Source organism: Lissotriton vulgaris, chromosome 2_1 (genome assembly GCF_964263255.1).
Source record: "Lissotriton vulgaris chromosome 2_1, aLisVul1.2, whole genome shotgun sequence".
NCBI classification, from domain to species: domain Eukaryota; kingdom Metazoa; phylum Chordata; class Amphibia; order Caudata; family Salamandridae; genus Lissotriton; species Lissotriton vulgaris.
In genome coordinates this window covers 1761499621-1761521682 of record NC_141687.1, presented here as the reverse complement: position 1 = coordinate 1761521682, position 22062 = coordinate 1761499621, and the positions used below count along the sequence as shown (strand labels likewise).

The window sequence follows — 22062 nt, the reverse complement described above, 5'->3', positions numbered from 1 at the left end:
CCCTTTCACTGCGAGTAGGATTCCTTTTGTTTACATAACTGTGCCCGTGGAGTAAGAATCCTACTTCTATACTCTACCTCCCTCCCCCAATGTTTTTTTGTACTGCACTCTATGCCACTGCACTTTACTCCACTTAACTAAAAACCAATACACTCTACACCACTGCACTCTACAGCAATCTACTCTGCACCACTACACTGTATGCCACTTTACTCTACTATGCAGCACTCTACTCTTTGCCACCCTACTGAACACTATTGCAGTCTACCTCACTTTACTCTGCACCACTCTACCCCACTGCACTCTACACTAATGCACTCTACGCAACTCTGCTCTACATCATTGGACTCTACGACACTACTCTGCAAGGCTGCACTCTCTGCCACTGCACTCTGTGCCAATGCACTCTGTGCCACGTTACTCTATTCTGCACCACTCTACTCTATGCCACTCTACATCAATCCACTCTGCACCACTCTAATCTACTGCACACCTCTGCAGTCTATGCCACTCCACTATGCACTACTGCACTACTGTACTCTGTACCACTCTATGCCAATGCACTCTACTCTGCACCACCCTACATCAATGCAGTTTGCCACCATACTTTATGCCCCTCTACTCTACACCACTCCACTCTATGCCACTCTCTAAGTTACTCTACTCTGCTCTACATCACACCACAACACTCAATGCCATTCCACTCTACAACACCCTACTTCACTCTGACACTCAACTCTATGCCCTCCCACTCTACGACACTCTACTCCCTCCATGAGCCACCACAGCACTCTGCCGTACTCCACACCACCCAGCTCTATAAAAATAAAGTTAGTTATAGAGCACCTGGCTACTTTAGCCAAAGGGTCCCCAAAATAAAACGTTATGCTTCACAGCAACTATAAGGCAAGCTCCAAAATGACATAAAGCCAGTCCAAATAAAAAAGTCTCCTTTGAAAGATCAACTCAGACCTTTCTTGTACCAGGGGCAATACTTTCCACTGTTTGGAAGCCAGCAAGCTAAAAGAGAAGCCTCCCATACGTGCTCTTTTTACATTGGGGATTATAGCTAGAAAGGCACCTGCAGACTAAGCCTTCTACTAGGTCTGGGCGTACCCTTCGCCCTTTGTGGGAAGGGTATGCCCAGACGTGGGTCCTGTGCTCACTATGCCACTGGAGTCAAGCTATCCTGGCTGATGAGGGCTATACGCCCGAAACCAGTCCTAGGATGCTTGTTTCCAGTCCAGGGAAGACATGGCTTGGCAGTTCGGGCTGGACTGTTCCTATGGGGCACAGGGTCAAGACGGATATGCATATGGCTGGGTTCAAACTGGAATGGCATGGTGAGCAAAAAAACGATGGATTTAGGCCCAGATCTCTGTACTGGGGTGAATGTATGACATCGTACTGCATTCTATCCATCAACTATTGTTTCTGCATTTGTCACCCTGAGTGGGACGGGTATGCTCAGACGTGAGTCCCGTGCTCTCCATGCCACTGGAATCAAGCTCTCCTGGCTGATGAGGGGTGAAAGCCCGAAACTGGTCCTAGGATGCTTGTTTCCAGTCCAGGGAGGACCTGGCTTGGCAGTTTGGGCTGGACTGTTCCCATGGGGCACAGGGTCAAGACTGATTTGCATATGGCTGTGTTCAAACTGGAATGGCATGGTGAGCAAAAAAACGATGGATTTAGGACCAGATCTCTGTACTGGGGTGAATGTATGACATTGTTCTGCATTCTGTCCATCAACTATTGTTTTTGCATTTGTCACCCTGAGTGGGACGGGTATGCTCAGACGTGAGTCCCGTGCTCTCCATGCGACTGGAATCAAGCTATCCTGGCTGATGAGGGGTGAAAGCCCGAAACCGGTCTTAAGATGCTTGTTTCCAGTACAGGGAGGACCTGGCTTGGCAGTTTGGGCTGGGCTGTTCTCATGGGGCACAGGGTCAAGACTGATTTGCAAATGGCTGTGTTCAAACTGGAATGGCATGGTGAGCACAAAAACGATGGATTTAGGCCCAGATCTCTGTACTGGGGTGCATGTACGACATTGTTCTGCATTCTGTCCATCAACTGTTGTTTTTGCTTTTTAAAACAGGGCCTGCTGCATGCAGGTGTGGCCACTCCCACGGTCCCCTTTACCATGTAGGGGTTTGTATCGCTGCTGCAGCTACTCCTGCAGTTGGAGGGATGACCGGGGGCACCAGCTGAGAGCAAGTCTAACTCTCTTACGAGGGACAGCTCGATTCTGCTTCAGTCGATTAGGGACCTTTCACTCGCGCAGACTGGAATGCTCCTGTGAGGCCTTTGGTTTCAGCCCCAGCTGCAGGATTGCTGCTGCTATCTTCCCTAAACATTGGGGTTGGGAGGTGGGGTGTTGGGGGTGGAGATCCTGTCTGAGCTCAGGTCTGTTTGTTACTTTGGCCCAGAAGCCAACTTCTCTGTTTTTCTCTGTTTTTTCAGCTGCTAAAAGAGCAGAGCAAGTTCCGCCCCTCCGACCTAGCCTGCAGGGTCAGGACTGGACAGCAGATCCACTCGCTACTTGATGAGCCGCTATCCAACTTCTGTTTGTGAAAAAACTGAGTCTGGTCCTGGGACAAGGGGGCAGCTGGACCTAATGTATATATGCAGAAAAAAGAGTTACTGGCCCTCACACTGATTTATTCTCTCAAAGTTTTGAGAACACAAACAAAGGTAAATCTTCTGTTTGACTGGGTTACTTTATTTCAACCCTTTTGAAATTTTTCAATAATTTTTATATATATTTTCCATGGGTGAGAAAAACACTTTACAAAAATATTTACACATATTTACAACTATTATACAATTGACATATATACAAATGAATGGACATTTATACACAAACTTCTTTTACAAAAGAATATAGCGATTATGTATCCACAAATAATTACTCTTTGCGAAATTTCGAACCACTATAGTACCCACAAGGTGAAAAAAAGGCAACAAGAATTACATTTTCTTTTTTGGAAATTAAAGCTAATGAATAATCAATTCAAGAGCTAGTAATTTTTGATGCCTGTTTGCCGTTTGCCGACGCGTTTCGAATCTGGGAAAGATCGCAGATTCTCCTCAGGGCTCTTTCAATGTAGATAATCTATATGAATAGAAATATAAAGGAAGTTCGTTTCAATAACTGGAAGCTAATGCATTAAATGCCCCCTATAAGTGCTGGGAGTTACTAGACTAGTTACCTTCATAAATGGGCGGCGTGGTCCCGCGGTCCAAATATTCAAGTGGGGCTGTAAGCCACGATCTTTAAATGTAACAGTGGACCTGTTGTGTAAAAAATTAGCATGGTTACTAGACCACCAGAGGCAGCACAGTATGACTGGCTCTGCGACCTAAAGACTCAGACTTCCTGCCTTTGTCCGTTGACACGGTAAGGCTGTAAATAAATTCACACTGTAGTCGGTATGCTCATGGTGCAGTTCCGGTGATATCTGCAAGGCACAATCATTGATTGTGCTGAGTATTAATTATTTCTCAGTTTTTCAACATACACACATTAGCTTTTGTCGAGGAAGCGGAGGGAAACATACCTGTAGTTATTTCAAATTGGAGCGGAGATCGCCGGTCACATTGCTGTTACTCCTTGTCTAACGCAGCCGAAAGCTTTATTCAAAAGCGGGGAACAGGGTTTAGGCTCCTCCGCGGCGTGCGCATAAGCATGCTTCAGCCACGCTAAATTCAAAATAAAGAAGTACTAAGTTTGGGGCGAAAACACGATGGTGTCTCTACCATTTGTTGTGACCTCGCTATCACTCACCTAACTCTTGCGTAGTCGAACCAGGAAATGCGAACTCATTGGTGGCCAAACGGCCATGTGGGGCTCCTACATCACAGTGGACGCTCTGCTCGGCATTGTGGATGTTGTAGTCAATGGGGAATTATACGCGCTGGGGACATTAAAGACGCGAAATTTCAGAAAGTGAATTCAACCCCGTTTGGGTGCTGTTGAATTTTAGTATCAGATAGGCCTCCTTTCTCAATAGAATTTGCTCAGTATTAGTGCCTAATTTGGATTGGTTTGTACTGAATAACACAGTCCATTGGAACTCATTTTCTCCATGTTGATTGTCAGTGAAATGTTGGACCAAGGGCGCGGTTAGAACTTTATTCTTGATGCGTGACCTATGATGCGTGACCTATGTTGTGTCATGCGTGTATACGCATCAAGAATAAAGTTCTAACCGCGCCCTTGGTCTAACATTTCACTGACAATCAACATGGAGGGCATTTAATGCATTAGCTTCCAGTTATTGAAACGAACTTCCTTTATATTTCTATTCATATAGATTATCTACATTGAAAGAGCCCTGAGGAGAATCTGCGATCTTTCCCAGATTCGAAACGCGTCGGCAAACGGCAAACAGGCATCAAAAATTACTAGCTCTTGAATTGATTATTCATTATCTTTAATTTCCCAAAAAGAAAATTTAATTCTTGTTGCCTTTTTTTCACCTTGTGGGTACTATAGTGGTTCGAAATTTCGCAAAGAGTAATTATTTGTGGATACATAATTGCTATATTCTTTTGTAAAAGAAGTTTTTGTATAAATGTCCATTCATTTGTATATATGTCAGTTGTATAATAGTTGTAAATATGTGTAAATGTTTTTGTAAAGTGTTTTTCTCACCCATGGAAAATATATATAAAAATTATTGAAAAATTTCAAAAGGGTTGAAATAAAGTAACCCAGTCAAACAGAAGAGCTATCCAACTTCAGCATCACTGCAAGGTAGCTGAGGAAATCATGTTGTCAGTATGCTTCATTCCAGTACCTCAGAAGGTTTTTTCTGTAGAATCATGGACGTCCGCCATTATGGCTTACCTTGTCATGACTCCTTAAGGAGCATTGGGCCATATGTATCATTCAAAATTACGATCGCAATTAGGCTTAATGGTATGTATAAAAGAAATCGCAAATTTTGCGAATGCATTTAAGGAATCGCATTTTGCTATCCTTATTTGGAATGTATGAGGCACCCAAGTTGTGCGAATATGGCATGAGGAATCGCAAAATACCACCAACTACAGGTTGGTGGTAAATTGCGATTTGTTACAAAATGCAAATTTTTGCATTTTTTAAAGTGGCATGTGGCGCACACACATGCCCTTAGGGCATGTATGTGCGCCACTTGTGCACCCATGCTCATTTCAGGGGTGCAACAGGGTGTCCTTTTGACACCCAGGCACACTAGTAATTGCATTCTCAATTTGCGATTCTCTAATTGAGAATCGCAAATTGAGAATGTCTCCCTCTTCATTCCTATGGACCTCTAGGCACATGGGAATGAATGGGGAGGTAGTCCCTAATTGCGAATTGCAATTTGCAATTCGCAATCAAGGAATATGTAGGATTCGCAAAATGTATTGCAAATCCTACATACATAGCATTTTGCGATTCTCAAATAGCGATTCTCAAAAATGTGCTATTTGAGAATCGCAAAACCTAACATTGATACATATGGCCCTAAGTCTCTGAGTGTCCACAAACCATCTCTCAAAGGGTTAGCTATCAATGAGTAAGGGCAGGGGCACTGGGTCAAGATTTGTTAGAAGGTCACTGCTTCCTATATCTGACTATCTTCAGTATTGTAACTGGGTGTAGTGGGACCCAATGTCATTGTTTTCATTATGATACATAGTACCCTTGCTTTGCCACTGCCTGAAAACCTTTGGGATGGTGTATGTGATCCTCTGCAGTGAAATGCAACATAGTGTTGGGTGTTCTATGCAGTGAAGTGTGATGTACCCTTGATGGCACTTTATCTCATATATCATTATTCTCTGTCAATTTTCACATTCCAATTTGCAACACTTCAGCTAAGGCTGCAGCTTTGTGCAGACTGCTGGTCATATACCGTATCCAAGTGAGAGAAGACCCTCTCCCACAGCTAAGCAAGATTAGTCAGAAAGCTTCACGGGTGCATCAGAGAGAAAGGACAATGGGCCAGATGTACGACCATTTTTTGCAGTCGCAAACAGGATATCACCTTGTTTGCGACCGCAAAAATTGGTCCTGGCATGTACAAATGCTATTTTTTGATTAGATGACTCGTAAAATAGCGTTTGCGACTCTAGCTATTAGAAAGGGGCGTCCCTCCCTATTAGCGAGTCACAATGGAATGTACCATTGTTTTGCAACCGCATTTGCGGCCACAAACCACTCGCAGTTTACCACCTACTTCAAATAGGTGGTAAGCCATTCGCAAACAGGAAGGGGTCCCCAGAGGACCCCTTCCCCTTTGTGTATGGGTGCAAAAATATTTTTTAAGTGCAGGCAGTGGTGCCAAGGACCACTGCCTGCCCTTAAAAACTGAAACTGTAAAGTTACATTTTTCGATTTTAAATGCATCCTGTTTTCCTCTAAGAAAAATGTGCTGCATTTTTTTAAAAAAACAGCTTTATTAAAAAAAGCAGTCACAGACGTTGTGGTCTGCTGACCCCATCAGGCCACCATCCCTGGGAGTGCTAACCATTCATAATGTGGTCACAAATAGCACCTGCCTCATGAATATTAATGAGGCAGGCAATTTGCGACCCCATTAGGAATCGCTAACAGTGTCTGAGACAGTCCTGTAAATTGCACTTAGCGAGTCGCAAAGCGACGCAATTTGCGACTTGTACAATGTAAGGGTCATACATCTGGCTCAATATTCTTAATACAGTTTGCAGACTGTGGTAATGCGAGTCAGTGGAACAAGGCCCAGCAATATTAATTGTACTGTCTCCATAAACCCACAAAATAAAAAACTGACAGTGATTCTGGAAAAGACCAGACAAAAGCAATGAGTGGAGATAAAGCAAATGTGGTACAACCTTTGTCACCTTCTGTAACTCCTCGCAGAATTCCACTGTTTTAGAGCTCTTTAGATTGCTCAGGTGTGCCCTCACCTCCCCCAGAGCACTCTGGCGTGAGTAGTTGTCAAACCTTTTGACCTAGAAGAGACACAGAACAATGAAAAGTGATTAGATTTGAAAAAAGTTGAGAACAAGGAATAGCAATATCCTTTGGACAGCAGAACTCTAACTGATTGGCATCTACAGTGCCATACAGGGAAGATGAGCCAGTCCAATGTCGATGGATAATCAGTTGTGCGTGAACGGCATAGGTATGAATCCTCATATGCGATAAACACAGGTCTCTGGGAATGAGGGATTCATAGGGAGAGCCAACATTGACCACACTGACTAAGCACTCCCTTTGGCGGGTGAGGCCCGTATGTCTTCTCCCTATTCTGGGCAATGGCAAAGATTCTTATCTTCTGACTAATGTTATTTTCAATGTTATCTGGCATTGTTTAGGAGCAAGCAATCAACTATCGCCTCTTTGACTTTTGTTGAAGATTTTGTACTTACTGTTTAGAGTCTTACAAAACATACCAAATAGACCATAAAGTGGTGGAATTGCTGTAGTCTTTCTTTCATGTCCAATCAATTCTAAGTACCTTGGTTTTGAGAGCAGCTCTGCTCTTGTGAGTGAATGTGATGAAAATCGTAGTAACAAAGGATAGGTAAGATCGTACCTTTTCTGTATGATTAAGGACATCAATTCCCCCAGCAACAGCACTGTGCAGTTCTACCTTTTTTGATGCCCATTGCCAGATGCATAAAGAAATCAGTGTGCAAATGTTTTGGCGCTACCAGTCTTATTTGGCGTGCCAATGAATACTTGAACTCCTAAAGTGATGCAATGAAGATTCATACATATGTTGTATCCCCCTGATGGCCGAGTAAGGACACCCATAAATAGCAAGTTAGACCACATAGCTCTGGCTGTACTGAGAAGCTTTTAGAAGGGAACCATGATCTCTATATGCTTATACAGAGAATTCTATATGCTTATGCAGAGAATGCTTTTTAACTGACAGAGGTATACATTCTGGGCGTCCCTTGCGAGCTTTGCAACTGCATCCCGTCCAGGTAAAGCGGCTGTGCGGTGGGGCGGGTGGGGTGAGATTTTGACAGACAATGACAAGAGAAAATTGTGTATTTTGTTTTCCCTCGTCGTCGACTGTCGTAATCTTCCCCCACCTGGCCTCACCGCCCACCGCTCTTACCTGCACGAGCCGCAACTGGAACTTTGTGCCCTGAAAAATGCAAATGAGAATTTATCAAGGAAAGCCCCATTGCCTTCTGTAATTCTGATGAAACTGGTGTGTGTAAACAGTGCTGCAGTCTGGCACTATTAGATCTGTTGCAGCTATGTGCACAGCCCTGTACCTTCTGATTTGTACACCATAGTGATAAAGTAATCTAAAAATGTTTCCGTTAATAATTTGTCAATTCTAACATTTCTCTTACTCATGACCAACAATGAAAAACGAATTAAAAACTAGTTCTATTTTGCAGCTGATAGAGGGCAGAATGAGAAACATCATGTAGAGACCCCCACAGATTTAAGACTAGGAGTGGGCGGAATTTGTGAAATTGACTTTCGCAAACTATCTCGAAATTGCGCAAAATCTCCGCTAGCATGCGGAAACTTTTGTGAAGATGAGGAGATTGCTTTTCCCGCCTGTTTGTGATGTGCTTTTGCGTGCTCGCTGGGAAATTTACCTTTAACTTGCCCATGCGGTCCCCAATGGGCGTGGCCATCTTGCTCGCGATGCTTATTTTCTGTTCCGGGTCGAATTCCGTGTTTGCGATCGCGCGGGATAAGGAGACCGGTTACCACCAATCCAACATCTTGTGGCGCACGCAAACGGATAGGAAAACTCGTTGGCAAATGCAGAGACCCTGTAAGTCGCTACCGCGTGCCAGAGAACGCATTTTTAAAGTGCGAACAAGAAAAAACTTCCGTTTCGCGGCAGATTGCGACAGTTTTGACATTTTCGCGCTCTCCGCAGAACGAGAAAATGTCAACATTTCGCAAATTCCACGAGCGGAACAAAATTTAACACCTAAGCCTATTTAGGACCCCAGACCCCATGCAGAACTTTCAGGTTAGAAATACCCTCATACTTATGTAATCAGAGACAGACCCATATGGAAATGTGTGGAAAAGCAATAGGTTAAGCAGAAACCGGCAAGTCACATGCACATCACATTTCACTTCAGTTTCAGGAAACTTGACAGACATTTGGTGGTTAGTTCAGCTGTTGCACAAACATAGGTTAACATAATCTTCATCTGCTAGGGAAATGAGTAGAGAAGCTTCTCACGTTAGGGCCCTTTTCACCTCTAATCGCAGCAGTTTCTTACACCCTTATGAGAACACGTCCACCGCATGAGACACCAGGGGGGTCATTAGGATGGCGGGCGGACTTTGTCCGAGCCCATAGCGCACCGCTGTAACATGGTTGAATGACAAGCTAGCTTTTGCATACCCCTGGGTACCTTTGCATTACTATCTTAATTTGCATATTGATTATTAAAACCATTACAATTCATTAAAAGACATACAAACTGTATAAAATCACAAATGAAAAGTGTTTTCTCCGAAGTACACGTCACAGATGTAGAAAAGACACCTGTATTGTAACAAGCTAGAGATGCGATGGTTAAATTAATGCAAAAGTGCCTGTGCCAAAAGGGTAGTGGTGGCACTTAATTGAGTTTAAGAAGGGCTGCCACAAATAAAAAATACATGGGGTTGCAATTGGTAAAACGCTCAATGGATTCAAGAGATACTCACTAGCAGATCCGGCAAGAAAGGCAGGGGTGAGATTGAAATATTGCAAAGTGTCAGTGCAGGAGCCCAACTTATCTGAACTAAAAAACGTGTACAATGAACTATGGCTACGTAAAGTGCACTGCACTGCTAGACCTAACCACCCATGTATTCCTGATGCTGAGGATCAGGACACATTTTAAGCAATGATCGCAAGTTCGAAAAACTCACTATGTGTCAAAAGACTCAAGTTGGATAAGCAATTTGAGAGTGTGACTAGACTGAAATTATAATTAAGGCTTCCAGTTTTCTGTTTTTACTGATTGTTACAGATAAATACAGACAGAAAACTATTCATTTTCCTGTCTGTATTTTATTTTTAAATACTGAAAAATACGGAAAATAGGCCTTCTTTGAATGTTTTTTTCTACTGTCTTTCATGAATGCCAGGTCAGTAGGTGTACAGATTGAGAAGTGGGAGAGATGAAAAAAGACAATAGATTTCCTAATTAAGCTTAATTAAGTGTAGATCTACAGTTATTTATACTATTTTCCAATGCAAGTGTTTTCTGATAACGCTACTGCACTGTATACTGCTAAGACCTTTTGGACATTCAAATGTGAGTATACATTTATCAGTTAAATAAATGTGGAAAAATACCCATTGCAGCTTCATTCATGCAGAAAGCACAAAATAAAAATGGATACATTCCGAAAAAATGACCAAAAAATAAATATGGATACATACAGACGGAAATGTTGAAATAATAAATACCATAAAACCGGGAGCCCTTATTATAGTAAGGTAAAAAGTTTGTGCAAACCACTATGCTTGTGAATGAACTTGTCTGGTTTTTCGTTGTGGCAGTACTGGGGCCACATTAATCTGGTGCCAAGAAAGTGCTTGTGCAATTATTAAACATATTGTCTGCCTCAGTACCTGATACTAGAGTCGCCTGCACATATTGGAGAACATGCTAAAACCCTCGGGTCTCACTAGTTTTTTAATAGCTAAGCGGGTGCCAGAAGCATTTTCCGGTGGAGCCCTTAACTTGGGCTGTGCTACCTTTTTAGTGTAACAAAGATGTTTATGGAAAGGGGAGACCACTCGGTCCCCCCGAACGTATGGATGGGTGCCCCGATCCCCCGGGAAACCATTGTGGGCGGGGGGCATGTTCCGGCTGGTATGCCCGAAGCGGCGTAGCCGGAGCACGCCCCTACCGCCCAGAAGAGGTTGGCCTAGACACCCGCCCGGAAGTCCGTGCACGGATGGGCGTACCTGAGGCGGGCCCCCGCCCTCCCGCAGATGGATAAATAGCGCGGGAATCCAACGAAGCTTCCTCGTGTTCCTGTGCTCTGAAGGCTGCACCACTCGTCGCTCGTGAGCCCTCAAGGGAACAAGCTGCACTTTTTTGAGAACTTGTAATCCTTGTCTTTCTCTTTCAGTACCAAGGCGTGTGGGAGATCGAGTCACCTGTGCGAGTCAAGTCGGACGGAGTGATCGAAGACATGCCTGGCAAGAAATCCGGAAAGAGCTCTGAGATGGAAAGAATGCTGCGCACGTTGGTGAACCAAGTGGCGGTGATGGACCGAAAGTTGGGTAAAGTTGACCAGCTCGGTCGTGGCCTAGCGGCCATCAGGAACCAGGTGGAGGCCCAGAATGCCCCCTCGGGACGGCCTAAAAAGGTCATAGGACCGGCATTGCCGAACGTCACCCCAGGGGATAAGGGTAAGAAAAGGAAGGGGAGGGCAGGTCCCAGCGAGGCCCCAGTCCCAGTAGTAACTCCACCGAGTCCCGTCGCGGACATTCCCGTGACGCCGGCGGCCGGCCTGGTACCAGGACCGGATGTGGGATTGCCAAATCCCGTGGTTATCACGCCACTGGGGGATGACCAGATGCCCCCGGAATTAGCACTTCAGTTAGCAGCGGTATTACCCTGGCTAAAGAAGGGAGCAGGGGGATCAGCGGCTGCGGGAGACCCGGCCGAAGAAGCCAGATTAATTATTGAGCAGTTGCGGCAGTCAAGGGATGCCGGGACAGCGAATGTACCTTCTATTTCCCCGCAGATGGCGACGGGGGTCACGGCTGACGGTCGGGAGAAGACAACGGACACAGCTGGGAGTTCGGCTGAAGCCGGTAAGAGAGCGTTGCCATTGGTGGGGGAGGGCCCGGTACCCTCAAGGCGGGAAAGTTTATCTCAACATATTCCCATGGTTACAAAAGAGATGGTGTGGGGAGACAAGTATATTAACATGTTTTCACTTTTGACCGACCATCGTGAGTTAGAATATGCAAAGACCCAGAAAGATCTCTGGCACCCCAGTGTATGGCGGGCCAAGATGGCGGAATTGAGGGTCGATGAGACCATGGTGAACTGGGTCAGGGCCTTTTCGATCTTCACGGCAATTATCGGAGAGCGTAAACCAGAAGTGTTGACTGACCTGGCATGTTATCAGAACAGGATCATGAATTTCCATGCGATGTATGGGGGAAATGAATGGAAGGGTTATTATGTTGCCTTTAGAAAAGCAAAGGAGTTTAACCAGGCCTTGACATGGGATTGTTTGGATACAGTGTCATGGCATGCTCAGCTCTTGCCAGGACCGGCGGGTACTTCGGTGCCAAGCACGAGTGGCTCTGGGGGATTCCATCTGAAGCCGTCGCAGCCCTTTCGGGCGAGCGCCGGGGGGGATTCCCAGCCCAGGTCTAGCGGGAATGGAGGCAAGCGAGGGGTTTGTTGGGGATTTAACAAAGGAACTTGTAACAGGCCCCAGGGAACGTGTAGGTTCCGGCACGCATGCTCGGGCTGTGGGAATTCCTCACACCCGGAAACCAGTTGCCGATCTAAAGCCAATGGCACGGGAGGAAAGGGGGGATCCAAGCAGGATTGATGCGGTGCCTCAGCAGCAAACATCTTCGCCCGTAGATATCTTGGCTTTGACCCCTTGGCTGAACCGATACCCTGATCATGCGTCCACCGGGACTTTGAGGGATGGCTTTTTATATGGCTTCAGGATCCCGTCGGGCAATTTTCGGGGGAGCCCTTCCTGTAAAAACCAGCTGCCTATTCCACACAACCCAGCGGTGGCCGCCAAAAAGATAGCAAAAGAAGTTAGCTTGGGGCGAGTGGCAGGACCATTTGGCAGCCCACCAGTGGCGGAATTTGTGTGTTCCCCTTTAGGAGTGGTTCCGAAGAAAGACCCGGGGGAGTATAGACTCATCCACAATCTATCGGCCCCTAGGGGGGGCCTCAGTAAATGAAGCTATTGACCCCGAGGTATGTTCAGTGAAGTATGCATCGTTCGATGACGCAGTCGTACTGTTGAATCGCCTGGGCCTCGGTGCATTGTTAGTGAAATCAGACATTGAATCTGCATTCAGGTTACTCCCGGTACACCCTCAGGACCAGCGCCTGCTGGGATTCACGTTTCAGGGGAAATTCTACATGGATAAATGCATGCCCATGGGTTGTTCAATTTCATGTGCCTATTTGAGATGTTTAGCTCCTTTTTGCAATGGGTGTTCACAGAGGCCACAGGGCATAGACAGGTGATGCACTATTTGGATGATTTCCTCTTTCTGGGCCCAGCGGGCACTCAGGACTGTGCGCAGGCATTGCAGGACTTCTGCATGCTCATGCGGGGTTTTGGGGTCCCATTGGCGCCAGGTAAGACGGTGGGGCCATCTACCTCACTCGAGTTTCTGGGTATAGAACTAGACTCGGAGGAGGGGTGTTTCCGTCTGCCGGTTGAGAAGGTGGCCAAGTTTAGGGCTTCCCTGGTACAATGTCTCCGAAAAGAGAAGGTGACCCTACACCAGTTGCAACAGACAGTGGGTCAGCTTAACTTTGCCTTAAGGCCATAGGCCCCTCCCAGGGGGAGACGGCTATATGCCCCTCCCACGAATTTCCTGGGGGCCGGATATCCGCTCCGGCAGAAGAGAGTGTGGGGAAGGGGGGGAGTCCATGCTGTCCTTCTTACGGATACCTCGCATGGGAGCTCGGACGACCTTAAGATGGCGTCGAGTGAAAGGGGGCCCCCACGACAAGGGAAGTTACAGTTGGCTGCGAGGGTAAAGTCCTCTGCGCATGCGCCACTCACACCGTGAGGGCGGGAAGTTGGTGATAGGGATCTGACACCGGTTAAGACCTTGCCGTTGGCTCTTAATGCTAGGTTGTACAAATTCTAAAATGTAATGCATTTTCAGGATGCTAGACTCGGCTAGGAAACCTTTGTATTAGAGATTTGTTAAGGTTAGCCTAAAAAACCTGTAATTGAATTGAATTTGTACATGATTCATGAAACGTTTTAATTTAAAGTTTTAAATTTTGTTTCATATTTTAATAAATACGGCCGGGGGGGTCGTGAGGCCCCCCCGCCTTCCAAAAGTTTAAACCTGTGTCTGTCTCCTCCCATGGGGAATTGGTGTTGGGAGGGGTGGCGGGCATCCAGGCCCATATGGAAAGGGGAGACCACTCGGTCCCCCCGAATGTATGGATGGGTGCCCCGATCCCCCGGGAAACCATTGTGGGCGTGGGGCGTGTTCCGTCTGGTATGCCCGAAGCGGCGTAGCCGGAGCACGCCCCTACCGCCCAGAAGAGGTTGGCCTAGACACCCGCCCGGAAGTCCGTGCACGGATGGGCGTACCTGAGGCGGGCCCCCACCCTCCCGCAGATGGATAAATAGCGCGGGAATCCAACGAAGCTTCCTCTTGTTCCTGGGCTCTGAAGGCTGCACCACTCGTCGCTCGTGAGCCCTCAAGGGAACAAGCTGCACTTTTTTGACCCACCCACCAGCCCCCTGTTGCAAATTTTGTGTCATAAAGTAATTTTCTCGATGATTATTTTGATGTAATAAAAAGGTACCGTCATTTTTTGCATCATGAATGTATGCATATAATGGAATACTTGCTTGTAGGCCTTTTTTTTTCCTTTGTAGAAACGTAAAGGAATGGATTCACTAAAGATTGTGTTTTTTGCTTTAGGACTTGTTTCCCTTTGTAGCAATGTCAAAGTCGGTGAATTGTCAAACTGTTACAGATTTAGGCATAATTTTCTTTCCTTAGTAGGTAAAACAACTGTCGTATTTAATTTTTGGTCGGGCGGTAAGGTCATGATCAGTGAGCAGTAATTTCAAGGTCCCTAGGAGGGGCGCTACCCATTATGGATGGGAGCGCCCGGGGGGAGGCGGCCATTGGCCCCTCCCACGGGGGGGGCGGCACCCACTATGGATGGGTCGCCCAGGGGGAGGTGGCCATAGGCCCCTCCCAGGGGGAGACGGCTATATGCCCCTCCCACGAATTTCCCGGGGGCCGGATATCCGCTCCGGCGGAAGAGAGTGTGGGGAAGGGGGGGAGTCCACGCTGTCCTTCTAACAGATACCATCGCTTATAAATAAAGCTCCGCGTTCCTGGCGTTCGTGATGGTGGGTGGCAGAGTTGCCCAGTGAAGTCTAAGGCCGTGTCCACTTGTGCTCTGCCACTTCAGCTGCCCCCTCACTCTTGCCCTCTTCCCTTCTTCCCTCTCTTTCTGTCTAGCAGTTCCTCTCTTACTGAAAACCTTGACTTCAAGAAGGGGCTCTCGCTCTCTTTCCTCTCCTTTCTTTTATTTGCTTCCCTGTGAAATGGATCCAAAACAGAAAACTACTTTTGCTGGAAGTGCTGTATTCTTTTGCCATTTTAATTCCAAAGTAAGCATCAGGAATAAAAGGTTAAAACTATGAAAAATAAATAAATTAAGACAAAGTGGTAGCAAACTGGCCAGATTGATTTTATTCACACCCAAAATTAGCGCCACTTTTACAGAGTTTGCTAGTGAAGCGCTATTTTTGTTTTCTTGTCTTTGTTTCACCCGGGCTTGGAACTAGTGCACCAATCCTGGAGGTACGGCACTGCATGGATTGGAAAAAAAATGTGTCCTTCGGCCCTCCGTTCAGGGATGTGGTCTTTTTACCATACTGCTTACGTTTTATAAGGATATAAGCAATGGACATTGAAATGGGTCTATTCAGGGCCCTGTAGTCATGTCCTTAACTTTTAAGGCAAAAGCGCTCACTGACTTCTGAATAGTGATTGTAAAAGCGTTAAGGTAACCATGTTGTTCCCGCTCACATTTCACATGGTTTGCTAAATTTAGCATTCCGTATAAGTTATTGCTTTTTCCAAGATGATTTAACTTTTTTTTTGTTGTCCCAATATTGCTCTTGTCTAGTGCTTAATTTTAATTGAGTAACATCCAGGTGTTTATAGCCAGCAACAATTGGGTTGTAGTTGAAGGCAGTGCTAGTCATTCTCAGTGGGAAAGTATGGTGCTTAGTGGGAGAGAGGATGTGGCACTGTGGTCAGAGCTGCTGAATTTGGAACTGGGGAACCAGGTTCAGCCTTCATGACCAGTTCCACAGACCACTCCCCCTGAGGGTGCACATTGCCGTGCTAGACCTTAGAAGGCTTCGGAAGACCTTAGCAGCCCTCGTGTCTTAGCACCAGCAGGTGGACCCTAGCATGACAAGTTTAAGTTAACCTTCAAGGATTGTCCACCACAATACATACTGAAGTTCACCTTCAGTCTTGCGGGCAGGCCTATGAAGCATCACACAACAGTGACTCTGTCACTGAGGTCGCAGGACTCTTGAGAAGGGCCAGCTCTAGGGCGGTGGAACCGGCGTGAATGCGCCGAGTGCTGACTTTGGGTGGAGGCATTATTTCTGAAATTATATTATGGTTTTAAAATCACTTGCTGCCTCCTTCCTGGCCTCCAGCAATTTTTGGCAACAATAAAAATGTCATGATGACTCTGGTGATTAATGTTCTACCTAGAGAGAGATCAGAGTTTTGTCTAGTTGAAGTTTTGACTCATGGAAAGGTAGCTCAGAGGATTAATGTGCCTGCTGCAAAGAACACGTACCATGCAGCTCACAAAGTGCACATATTAAAAATAGGTCAGTGGGCTACTGCTTTTGTCAGAGAGGTCCTTTTCTTACTTGCAGTTTATAAGTTAAAATCCTAACATAGAACAGTGAGTTATTAACTGTCATCTTAGAACTGCATACAAACTGCAAGGTTTAAATTAGCGTGTTATGTTTTTCCCCTAGTATTTGATTATCCTAATGTTGCAAAGAGTGTTCTTTCGGATAGAAATCAATTCTGATTATTAAAGAGAACCCCCAACCATGGTATTACATTTTAAATTATGAGTTTATGTTTTGCCAGACCAAGCACTATTAAACTATACAGCCTACTAGTATGGTTGTCATGTGACTCCTAGACCTTGTAGTCCTTAGTCTTATGTAAAATGTTCTATACAGTGATGTACACACATATTGTCTCTGTGTAATGTGTGTGATGTAAAGTGCTCTGACACCCTACAATGTTATGAGCGGTGCTGTAAACCAAATTAAATGCATCTGAGAGAGAGCATAGATATGGAGAGTTGAGGGGCACTGTTAAAGGGTGGTAGTGAGGGAATCAGTGGTGAAGGGAGTCATTGGGGGGCACCAACAAACATTGTTGCACAGGGTTCCCTCCACCAGTGCTAAAGCCAGCCCTGCATTTGTGTCCCATCCACCTCACCCATTGGTCCCTCTATTGGCCTTGTTTCAGCAGCAGTAGTTGCAGCTCACCAGGGACTGGCAATGCAGGATTTGCACGCACACTGAACTAAGTTCGCAAACTTTACAATCTCTCTCCTTCATTCACAAGCACTTTTAATATGTGCTGCCTGCTGTGGGGCCACTGGAATTAATTATGCAGCAAAGGAGGACAAAATGATGCCGCAGTGTTGACTAAATTATGCATTAAAAAAACGCTGCAGCATAATGCAGTATATTTTCTGATATTTTATTATTTTGACATGTGTACCCACGCTAACCGTCTCTGGAAAGATTTAGCCTTATTAGTAACAATGTAACATACAAATGTAGCAGTGAGAAAGGTGATCAGTCAACTTTTGCAATAGGCCATCCAATCCGCAGCAACACAAGTCAAATTGTTTATTAACTTTCGATACGTTTGAGCTATAAACAATTTATTAGAATAAATGGTCAGATCATGCAGTAGACCTTGCATTATGAGGCAAATATGGTAGAGCCATAATTATATAGAAAACATTTGCAAACTAGGATATTTTGCTATTCATGTTTGAACTGCTGTTGTGGAAAAAGGGAGAAGTGCTGATAAGAGAAACTCCTTGTCTCTGAGACAAATGGCTTGTGCTTCCACATTTTGTCGTATTTGTGACGTTCTCTGATTAGAAGCATATCCCACTTTCTAAATGTATTTGAATGTAATTAACTCTTTATAACCTTAAATAATCATGTGTATCCATTGGTTGATTAAACTGGGCAGTGAAATGCCAAATAAATAATAACAATTTGGATGGTTGCGCATTCTGCCACACCTCTGGCTCCTCCCACTAATCCAATCCTTGGGTTATTCCCGCCCTCTGATTCTCCGCCCACAGTTCCCCTACTTTTTTCCCCCCACTTCGACCACTGTGTACCAGCCATGTAACGCCCCCCTTGAGACTAAGTAATGGAAAGCAATGCTTCACACTGCATTGCATTACTTTCAGTTTTGCGCTTGAAAGTAAATAGGTAAACAAAAAAAATGGCATTGTGGTGACGCTAACTTTGTGCAAAATGTATTTAAATCTACCCCGTAGTCTATTATGAGATAAAGAGACAAACTTTGTCAGCCAGATATTTAGACCAGAGTTATGAGGGTTGAGCGAGGTGATAATGGCGTGCCTGCGCGTGCAGACTCCCAGCCTGGTTTTACATTTCCAGCAGTGCCAGACACAGGCCCCCTGGGTGCCAATTATATCTTTTAATTTTAGTGGTACTGTCAAAGTGAGGACATGAAATGTCAAAATATATAATAAACGTTAAGCGGGGAGAACAGACACAAATGCTCAACACTGCACCAGCGTAAGGACACTGTCTTCATGTTTTGATTTCAATAGAAGCCACATTTCTTTGTATAAAGTGCACTATTATTATTATTATTATTATTATGCTGTTTTATAACGCGCTCAATTACTGCCGGAGTATCCTGGCGCGAAGAAGAGGAAACAGAGTAACAGCCAAAGACTCCAAAACAAAAGATAACTAAAAAGCCAACCGGAACAGGTGTGTTTTCAGCGCTTTTTTAAAAGCATGAAAGTTCAGGGTAGCACGTAAAAATAATGGAAGCTCATTCCAGGCCAAGGCGGCCTTCACCACCACTAGAGTAAACTAAATGAAAGGACTTCAGAAGAATCGCAAAATACATACACGTGATGCAAATTACATATCATCTCTGTTCTTTACTCTTATTGCATTATTCAGTACAACTCAGTTCCACAGTACCTAGTTCTCAGTACAGTTAAAATACTTCATCAGTGAAAGACACTGCATCGGTGGTCCTGCCCCTGGAACGGGCGACAGGAAACTGGAAACTGAAGTGTGCCATGACAAAAATGCTCAAACCAGCCCAGCCCCTGCTGCAGCCAGTCCTGACTAGAATAGCCATGCTTGCGTCTTGGAATCCCACCCAACAGTGAAAGCAGCACGCTAGCCTGCAGCCCACCAGGAACATACCAGAGTGCAAAATGTCCAGCCCCGTCCTGAAAGCCGATCCCGTAGAGTACAAGTTCTTGTAGGACGCTCGAGATCCTCACCTGGGCTCTGAGTCAGTGAACTGAAATATTATAAATTCTGGCTGAATTAGGTGAGGCGATGGGCCATCTTGTCATTACCGGGCCTTCATCATTTACACCAGAAAATACTTCCGCCAACTCTTATCATTTGTACCAGAAAAAACTTCTGCCTCTTTCATGGAGACTGTCACCGGGTTCAGGCACTATTGTCCCGTTCTCAGGCCCTGCGCGGTTTTTGCTGCCACCTGCAGACACTCTTTGGTACTGCATCTCTGAGCTCTCCAGAATGTTTTGTCAATGAGGTGCATATTTTCGGTCAGATGGCTTTTCGTAAACTTGGATGCCAAAACGCTCACTTATTCTTCATATGTTAGATGTTGAATATCTTAGACGGTTTTAGATATTGCAAGCAATGGCAAAGCCAATAGAGTTGGTATTGGCGCAGAACTGTTGGCTTTGCAAATGCTTTTTTTCTTTGAAAATTATTTGTATTAAAACTTTATTCCATAGCACTTTCCATTGTGGCTGCGTGTCTACATGGGTGTATTTTTAAGTTAACAAAAAAGTATGCCCAGCCCCAGACTTAAAAATGAGCACCATCACCTATCAATGTTCCCTCTAATTTTTTCTCTCTGTGGGCAGCAGTGGAGGGCCTCTGTGCGCTGCAGCCATGGCTATGTGCGCCAGGAACCAGACCGCGCGTGGGGGAGCAGCGCCGAATATCACTCTAAACCTTTGCTTAAAAAAGTGAAAATACTGCATTTCCACACATACAGCGCCACGTTAAGGGTCTTAAGGCAGGTTTGCAAGGTGGATACACACGCCATGACATGAATTGGTTACACAGGCAAGTACACTTTGGGTTTAGAAAAGCACAAGACTCCAATGGTGGTACCATCATAAGATTTTACTGCTGTAGGTGTAATGTTACTTGTTGTATGTTATATCTGGATGCAGAGACAGAAAGAAACAGCAAAACACCAGCCAGGCGGCACACAAGCTAAGCAAAGATTTCAAACTTTTGTTGCTTAAAAGTAAAGGCAGCATGTCCAAAAGCATGACGTGTAAAGCATGATGGTACTCAGACCTGTCCAGGCGGCCCTCTCTGTTCAGGGGGCACAGGAGCTAAATTATTGGCCATGCTTGAGAATTATTTCCAAGCAGCCCAGGGCGGCCAACTCCAGTCCACTGGGCATCGGAGAGTGCACTGCTGCATCATGCAGTCAGGAGACAGCAGTGAGAGGGCCGGTCGTCACCAGTAGAGAGTCAAGGTGCCGAGGCGAAAAAAAAGAACTACAGAACGGACCCAGTAAATATAACCACCAGCCACAGTCAGTCACTGTATTAACAGTCACAATCAAATTGCATTAATTTTGGGAAATAGGGTGATATTCTTTCTTTGGAAATTCCCGACCACCTATTGAGACACATCTTAAGCAAAGCCGTAAGCCATACACAGGGTATGGTAGAATGCCCGAATTATTATCGGCGATGTAAACTTTGGAACACGAGTTGGTGAATTACCTGGTGTGTATTCTAGCACCAAATGTTAACGTTTCGCCGAATACATCCGCCTTTGACAGAATTACTGAATAATGCAATCCACAGTAGGAAATGAGCTACAATTATGCAAGGGGCCCTATAAGAAGCAAAAACTGCTGGGAGCCAGAGTGAGAAACTACTGAGGAGAACTGCCTGTGAACAGCAAGACGACTAGGAAACAACTGTCATAAATTAAAGTGAAGAGAATATGAACCCTCTCTCTGTTCCTGTCCATGGCTTATCTTCCACTGGGACAATATGTGGGGTTCGAATACGCCAATATTAGCCTGGCTATACTTCCTCCCTGGAAATTGTAGTTTTATGCCCAGGGGATGGCTCTACCCTCATCACTGCACATTTCTATAACATAGTTCTTTTACAAAGGCAACAGATGTTCCCTTGTCTGAAAGATGGCACATACATATGCCAAAGTGATAAATCAGCCACAGGGCAGATGCTAGTTGAAAAATGTGGGATGAGCAAGTGTAAGGCCTGACAATGCCAAAGCTCAGGATCAAAAATAGGCAACAAAATCAGACAGCATTGCACTGCTTAGTGCATAGATGATCTTGGATGATAGTCACCAAGATTGTACCTCGGAGATTAAGAAACATGACAGAATGGAAATATTGGTAGCATCCAGAAAATAAATTCAAGAAATTCATAAGCAACACTGAAACCATTATTAGAACAATGGAATGTTGGGAGCCCCATTGTTCTCCCTGCTTCTACGGGCCGGTAAAGGCTCATAGAGCAAAATTCCGATGTTTTACAAAGGCATCTAGGAGCTCGAGGGGATTAAATCGTCTCGAGCTCCGAGAGGCCTTTGTTTTATTTGTTAGAACATTCTGCCCTCTAGTGTCAGAATGTTGTAATAGCCTTATAGCCCTTCGTAGCAGGGCTATACCGGCTATCCTGGTCCCTTGTTAAAGTCCCTCGCCTTCGGCTTGGCCTTTAACGCGGAAGCGGACCTTTAATAGCCTGTATAGCCCGCAACGGCGGGCTATGAGGCTATATTAGATATCAAGTCATAAGAGATCTAGTGTACAATAGAGGTGATATCTCATGTGAAAGAGTGTCACATAATACTGAGTAGCTGCTAGTGAAGAGAAAAGTGAAGCAAAAAATGGAATGTGCAGGAGGCAAATGGAGAGGAAAATCTCAGCTCTACCAATGTAAGGTAGTCAATGCAATAGTACATACATCTGTCCTTTATTAAGAATTGCTATAGACCTCAATCGAGATCAACAA

The 22062-nt window shown here is 45.2% G+C and overlaps 1 protein-coding gene across 2 annotated transcripts in view; it reads right to left on the bottom strand.

Moving 5' to 3' along the window:
• The window catches only part of LOC147733251 (synaptotagmin-5-like), a 417434-nt gene that overhangs the window by 40431 nt on the left and 354941 nt on the right, over window positions 1–22062 (bottom strand). For both annotated transcript variants that reach the window (XM_086957813.1, XM_086957812.1), the window contains exon 5: window positions 6844–6963. In XM_086957813.1, the coding sequence (XP_086813939.1) occupies window positions 6844–6963 (120 nt within the window). The remainder of the gene's footprint in view (window positions 1–6843; window positions 6964–22062) is intronic.